This window comes from Brassica oleracea, chromosome C5 (genome assembly GCF_000695525.1).
Source record: "Brassica oleracea var. oleracea cultivar TO1000 chromosome C5, BOL, whole genome shotgun sequence".
In the NCBI taxonomy this organism is placed as follows: Eukaryota; Viridiplantae; Streptophyta; class Magnoliopsida; order Brassicales; family Brassicaceae; genus Brassica; species Brassica oleracea.
The window spans coordinates 21,693,432-21,700,844 of record NC_027752.1 but is presented as its reverse complement, the minus strand read 5'-3'; the positions used below and the strand labels follow the sequence as shown (position 1 = coordinate 21,700,844).

General features: G+C 39.1%; 1 protein-coding gene across 1 annotated transcript; it reads right to left on the bottom strand.

Annotated features, from left to right (window-relative positions):
• Positions 1 to 2,224: 2,224 nt before the first annotated feature.
• On the bottom strand, positions 2,225 to 5,539 carry LOC106343350 (uncharacterized protein At1g04910). The gene is made up of 10 exons (XM_013782531.1): positions 5,009 to 5,539; positions 4,832 to 4,922; positions 4,571 to 4,644; positions 4,376 to 4,464; positions 4,090 to 4,287; positions 3,805 to 4,009; positions 3,545 to 3,712; positions 3,293 to 3,460; positions 3,015 to 3,205; positions 2,225 to 2,825 (listed from the first exon to the last, which is right to left on the bottom strand). The coding sequence occupies exons 1-10, from the start codon at positions 5,351 to 5,353 to the stop codon at positions 2,594 to 2,596; spliced, it is 1,761 nt and encodes a 586-aa protein (XP_013637985.1). The 5' UTR covers positions 5,354 to 5,539; the 3' UTR covers positions 2,225 to 2,593.
• Positions 5,540 to 7,413: the final 1,874 nt, after the last annotated feature.

Below are 7,413 nucleotides of genomic sequence, written 5' to 3'. Positions count from 1 at the left end.
TTCTTTGGTTGGTTTTTCTAGATACTGAAACTCCAATCATGTGATCGGCAAGAATCATAAAAAAAAAAAATGAAAAGGAGAAACTTTTAAGTCTTTAATTTGGACATACTAACCTAACCAGATGTCTGAGCTGTCTCAGAAAAAAAAGAAAGATAGTAGACAAGATGTTCACATCGAAACACTTGCCAACAAAATATAAATTAGTGTATGGTAAATGTGAGTATACCGAAAGGAAATTGATTCTCTGTGTAATCAGTTCTTATGGTCTGGGGACATTCAGAAGCGATGTGTAGCGTCTTGTGGCAGTCTAGCGGTTTACTGAAATCAGAGGGGAGACTGGAGTTGAGGAATTTCGAAGTTTGGAACAAAGCGTTGAATATCAAGCTAATCTGGCTCCTTTTTTGCACCTACCACCTCTTTGTGGGTTGCTTGGATGAGAGAGCACAAACTTAAACAACGGAATATTTGGTCGTTTGAAGCAAAAGAAACAGATTTGTGGATTTAGAAAACTCTCCTATCACTTTGATCTCTAGCGAGTCAGATGTTGAGTGGTAGAGTAGGAGATGGAAGGAAAATCAGTTTCTGGTATGATAATTGGTCTATTCATGGTCTTCTGGTTCGTTTCATTGACTCAAATGGACCACTCGTAATGGGTATCCAAGATCAATCAACCGTTGCTGAAGCGTTTTCTGTAAGGGACCGGCGGGCTCCTTCTCGAACTCGGAATCCGAATATTTCTCTTCTAAGGGCAACGCTTAGGGACTGGCCCCACCAAGCTGTCCCATCTGAACCGGATACATTCCTGTGGGGTCCTTCGAATAGCTGCAGTGGTATTTTCTCTACAAAGAAAACTTGGGAATTTTTTAGGCCAAGGGCTGAGACAAAGGAGTGGTCACAGATGGTATGGTTCAAGAACATGGTTCCAAAAACTGTTTTTAATTTCTGGGTGGCTAATCTCAGTAGACTCCCAATAATGAGTGTTTGCACCAGTGGGGCTTGATGGACTCAGGAGTTTGTACTCTATGTTCCACTGACCAAGAATCAAGAGATCATCTGTTCAATAACTGCAGGTTCGCAGCAGGCGGTTGGGACCGCGTTAAACACAAACTTGGCTCCCCAGGGGTTCGAATTACATCATGGAATGACTTGATTGAATGGCTTCTTTTGAAGACTGGCTCAGTAAGGTGACGATATCTCAGAAAAATTGTGTGCCAAACAGGAGTCTACCTCATTTGGAAGGAGAGAAATGACAGAAAATGGGAGACCTCCATCAACGTCCATTGTCATATTCACCAAAATTGACAGGACAAGGAAAGACACTCTACTAGCAAGAAGATAAAACAAAGAGTGTGGAACCTAGTCTCTTTGTGGTTTTTTTATAGCTAAACTCTAGTTGACTTTGGTTGTTCCAAACGTATAACTTCTCACTGGTTTTTTTCTTTTTTTTTTTGCCATAGAAGTTCCCTACTTTTGCAGCTGATGTAACCAATTTTTTTTTGGTAATATAATTTACAATTATCAAAAAAAAGTGAGCATTTCCAGTGAAGATACAGCTAAGAAGTACTTTATAGTATCGTTGTTTGTATTTGATAGCATAACGTATTCCTCTATCGGAACTGATCATTGTATTATTGATTTACAATCGTAGATTACAAAATAATGTTCTTATTGTATGGATCCCTCGAGTAAGCAGTCATCAAATATCACTGATTCATTCAATTTGTAGAATGGACAAGTTTCTTCGACTTAAGTTTGTTATATGTAAATTAGAAATATTAGTCTCAAACAAGATAGTATAAAAGAGTCCAATATTTTAAGTTTGTTACAACTATATCATAATTTTTTGGCTTTACATGTAAAAAGTAAATAAAGCATGTCACATAATTTTTGTGGTTAGCCCTGTTCGTTTAATAAACTCGCGTCAGCGGCTACGATTCAAAAAAACAACTATGATCACGGCAAATGCATCACAGTAACGGCAAATCAGATTTTCTTTTTTCAGCCGCTACAGTAATTAATAACTGCCACATGCGACGCTGGAATTCACAGCGGCAGCGGCAACTCTTTTTTTTGTCTTCGATCGTTTCTTGGCGACTGACGCCAGTTTCGAGATCAATAAAGTTACTCCGGTTGTAGGTTTATTTATTGCCGCGACGCTGGTCGTGGCGTTTATAAAAAGAACATGGCTGTTGTAGATAAAAATTAAAACTAAAGACACTTCATACATCCCAAACAATCATAACGCGATGTATTGTTTACAAACAATTAAGACAAATAAAATTTTCCAAAAGAGCGATGTAAAATTCTATACACTTAACAATTGAGGGGCACAACGTAAGTAATGAACAAAAAGATAAAACATTAAGTACAGAAAATCACACCCTTGTTTTTGCGACTGTCCTAGATCCTAAAAGACCAGAATACACCTTCAATTCTGAAGAGTTCTTACACTTTTTTTGTGTATACATGTGAACTCCAAGTTTTCCTCATAAAAATCTCCTCGATATCTGATTTGCTTGCTTTCAACAAGAGCGAAAACAACGTTCAGGACCTGGCTCAAAGCTAAAGTGCAAGTATCAAAAAGACTTTGGGACTACAGTCTTGCAGACGTCATGAGGTTGGAAGTTGGATGAAGAGCTCCAAGATTCTGGATGTTTCCGGTGGTCGAAAAATTGGAAGACAGATGAAAGATGCATTCACATTCGGGTAAAGGGTATGTGTAAATGGAAGTTTTCCGGTTGATCTTTCTGAGTCTAGGTACCATTACTCCCTTTCGATCGCTTTCCCCTAGCATCTGTTTCATCTCCTTCTTGAAAACCTCCCACCTGTTAAAGGATTCAGATGAAATATTTGTACAAACTCTTAATCAATAGTAAGTCTCATAGGAGCTTTAAAAGATGCCAAATTCATTTTCTTGATTATTTCTTTATCAAAGCTCAATAAAATGAACGTAAATATCTTCAGGCATCTGTTGCCTATACATATATACATATTATCTAGGAAGATTATAGTACCTCATTTCCATGTCCTGAAGAAGGAGAACGAGTTTTGGCTTGTCGGGTATGATAGTTTTTGCATGTCCACCGAAGAGGAATCTCCGATGGCCCATCAAAAAATGAGGAAAATTTCCTCCTTGAGTTGTCACAAACACTTCACTTAACAAACTCACTGTGTAGTCCAGAGCAGCCATTCTGGAAGAATATCCCTAAATAACCGGAGAAAGAAGAAAATATCAAATTTTACATGTAGCCGCCAACATAACTGCTTAGATTAATGGATTTTAAAGTTAAACCTCAAAGGGGGCAAGCTCCTCTGGAGTTGCGAGAGACTCTTTTGTGTAGAGACGAGGAAACATTTCCTGTAGAGGAGCCAAATGTTTCTCGGGTTGGTAGATTCTTCCCGAGGCCAAATATATGGAAGTGTTGTTATCGAATCCCATACCACGGAGCATCATACCGACCTATCCTGACGTGAAAACAGCAATTTGAAAGCTCACCAAAATAATAATACCTGAAAATAAAACTGAAACTGAAATGGTATTTACCTCTAATGGGGTAAGGGGACATTTTCCAATAACGCGGTTAAGGTCAGGCCTAATGACACGATCTCTTCGTTTGAACTTTCCTTTCCAACTTTTCTGCCGGATCACATCCATTTCAGATTTCTCAGCTCTTCCTCCTTCATAAAGACAACAAGAGAAGGCCACCATGTCCTAAAAACAAACAAAGGTTTTTTTTTAAAAAGAAAAAAAAAGTATTAAACAAGACTAAACTCTTGAGTGAGGCAAACCAAGAGAAAATTTACCTCCTCAAATCGAAGGTGGACTGCGACATACTTTCCCCCGGTGTCTGAGCTTTTCTCAACCATCCGATCAACTAACTTTTCAGCTAGTGTTGATATTGGTGAAGAAAACTTCAATGCTTTGTAATTAGCTATGCACCTTAAAAGTTGGATATACGGTGGAACACTCATCGCCAATCGATTTGCGAAAGGAGAAATCCGTATAACCCTGAGTTGAATAAACAAACCCCTTTCAGAAACATAAAGAGCTAAGTCACGTAACAGATTCAAGAGTAAAAATAAACCTACCCACGTTCCTTTAACATTGGATAGACTTCCCCATTATAATACTTGACAGTAGCCCAAGCTTGAACGCGAATAGTAGGGATACTTGTAAGATTGTAATCAAAACGGGCCATAACTTCATTCGGAACATGTCTCACAACTTTCACATATCTTTCGAGGCTAGATATGAAATGATCTTCGTCATAGATATCCCCAAAGGTGCTGCCAGAAAATTTGCAATTCTTAGTCCAATATATATTTTATTTAACAAGACTTGAGAAAGTAATGCAATTTTTTTCTGGCTTCTTACCTTGAATCCTTCCAAATGGCGTGAAATTCAAACTCCGGTATGACTAAGACTGCGTTTAAGAGTCCCGCTACAGCCACAGCATTGCAAATCTGAAGCAATCGAAAAAACAAAAAAACAAAAAAACAAAAAGCAAGACAACAACTTAGGACATAGTGGATAATAAAATCAATGGTTATAGTGAAAAGAAGGTGTTACCGCAGAACGTTGCTGATTAAGACCGCCATTTGCCTCCACAATCAAGTAACCACTAAGAGTAAGAGCAGATGATTCTGGAACATTTCATCAAACACATTAGTGTGCAAAGCATTAAAAACTCTTCTTATAAGTAAGTCAGATTTGTCTAACGACGAACAAGAAAACTCTTAAATCATCTTATTCTTAGGCGATCCCAGAAACTGGGAAGCCACACAATTTAATAGTATCAAAAAATCTAAGGAAATTGGTTTGGCTCCTTACCTCCGTTAAGAGCAAGATGTGATGTAACTGTCGAATTGGGACAAGGTTTTTGCATTTTTGGTCTCCTTTTGTATTTCCACACAGAAGATAACTGGTTCCATAAACAGAAAGAAGCATTGACATACAAAATCAGAAAGCAAAAAGAAAAAAAAACGGATTTTTTTTACTGTAAAAAACCTCGACGTCGGTGGAATTGTCAGCGAAAATGTCATCTCGGAGTTTCCGGTAAATCTCGGGGCTCCGATAAACAGACCCGGGAACATAGACCCAGCCGACGAGACCCGAGAAAGGACCGACACACATGAAAACCCCAGAAGCGTAAATCATAGGAAGGAGAAGCAAGTAACGAAGCTTTCTCCGGAAAGAAAAAGAAGAAGCTCTGAACAGAGTTTGCCGCCGTTGACGACGAGGGACCCGGCGGTTCGGAGATAGAGGTGGGCTTGGAGACTCGCTTCGGCAGCCATTATCGCTACCTACAACACTATTATTGCTGTTTTGCTGGTGGTAGATTTTGCTTTTCATCGGAGACAAAAAAAAAAAAGCTTCGATTTTTATTTTAGAGGGAGAAAACAGGTAATGTATTAGAGAGAGATCTCTTGGAGTAGTAGCTACAGAGATATTTTTGGGAAGATGGATCTGTGGAAACTTCAGTACATTGAAGTTCTTTTTTCTGTTCTGACGCACAACAAAGACAGTGAGATTCTTAAAGAGGCGAAACATGATTACACTTGGAATATATTTATTTAATCACTTTTATATCCTTTTTTGTTGTTTGTCAAATTTTCAAAAGTTAATCTAATACGCCCCTCTAGCTGTCAAAAATAATAATCTGATTTATCCATGTTATGAAATATAATTTATCGTTGTGAAACTTAGGATTTACAATATGTAAGTTCTGTATATTATTAATAAATAAATGTTCCCTTTATATAAAGGTTAGAAAATAGATAAATGGAAATACAAGAATATGAAAGATTACAAATCATAAACATAATTAAATTAGGAAAACAAGAAAAAAGGAAAGTCTATTGGCCGCCTCTCTCTCATACTCGGCCGACTCTCTCTCCTCTCTCTCTCTCCTGTGGTTTGGGCCTCTAATAGATCGACCGGTTATGGACATCCATCAATTGATTTATAACACTCCCCCTTGGATGTCATAACTATACAAGGATTGTAATACGCTTAATGTTGCCTCATTAAAACTTTATGAGGAAAACCCAGTGGGACAAAACCATGATGAAGGAAAAATAGTACAACACGCACTACTCCCCCTGATGTGAACCTCAGTGGAGGTCCTTCAGCCTACGCATCCCAATCTGATGCGTGAGCTTCCTGAACGTGCAGGTAGGAAGCGCTTTGGTGAATAGGTCTGCTGAATTGTCACTTGATCGTACTTGGACGACCTGAACCTCACCGGCTTTCTGAAGCTCGTGAGTGAAGAAGAACTTAGGCAATATGTGCTTCGTCCTATCACTTTTTATGTAACCGTCCTTGAGCTGAGCAATTCACGCAGCATTGTCCTCATGCATCACGGTTGGTTCTTTGCTCTCGGCCATCCCACAATCAGCTCGGACGTGTTGGGTCATCGACCTCAACCAAACACACTCGCGGCTGGCCTCATGTATGGCCAAGATTTCCGAGTGATTGGATGATGTGGCCGAGATGGTTTGTTTCATGGAACGCCATGAAATGGCCGTACCTCCATGTGTAAAGACATATCCTGTCTGTGATCGAGCATGATGTGGATCTGATAGATATCCTGCATCAGCAAAGCCAACTAAACCATCTTTGTTATGGTTAGTATAATATAGATCCAAGTCTTTCGTTCCTTGCAGGTAACGAAGAACGTGTTTGATCCCATTCCAGTGCCTCTGGGTCGGACAGTTGCCAAATACATTAAATCTCCTATGGCACTGAGATATGACATTTCGGGACCTAGGACATCCTCATCGTCCATCTTGGGACGGAATGGGTCAGTGTCCAGACCGAGAGATCTCACGACCATGAGACTAGTCAGAGGATGGCAATCGGCCATATTGAATCTCTTGAGTACCTTTTATGTACATGTCATTTGATGCACAAGGATTCCATCACTTATGTACTCAAGCTGTAATCCCAAACAGAATTTCGTTTTTCCCGAGATCTTTCATCTCATATTCTTTCTTAAGGTATTCAACCGTTTGGAAAATCTCTTCAGAGGTTCCTAGGATATTTTATATCATTAACATATGCTTGTATACTTTAGTTCTCGAGAACCTGTTGCATTTGACAACTCAATACCCTCTGGGACTTATATATATATATATCTCATTATCGAATGGACCATACAAGTAGGCGGTTTCTACATCCTTTAACCGCAAGTCTATTTTTCTTCTTTTATGGCCAGACTTGTTAGGAATCTAAATGTTTGTTGTATCCACCACATGGGAGTATGTCTCCTCATAATTGATTCCTGGTTTTTGTGGAATCCTTGTGCATATGGCAGTGCCTTATATCTTGCTATCTCGCCATGTCTCATTTCTTTCACAAAGACTCATTTTGTCCAACTGGTTTCATATCTAGAGGTGTCCGAACTATGGGAC

Coding starts and splice junctions, on each gene's coding strand:
- LOC106343350 (XM_013782531.1), bottom strand. CDS start 5,353: ATGAAAAGCAAAATCTACCACCAGCAAAACAGCAATAATAGTGTTGTA. Junction 4,645..4,831: donor ACATCTTGCTCTTAACGGAG/GTAAGGAGCCAA, acceptor GAAATGTTCCAG/AATCATCTGCTCTTACTCTT. Junction 3,206..3,292: donor AGGAGCTTGCCCCCTTTGAG/GTTTAACTTTAA, acceptor CCGGTTATTTAG/GGATATTCTTCCAGAATGGC.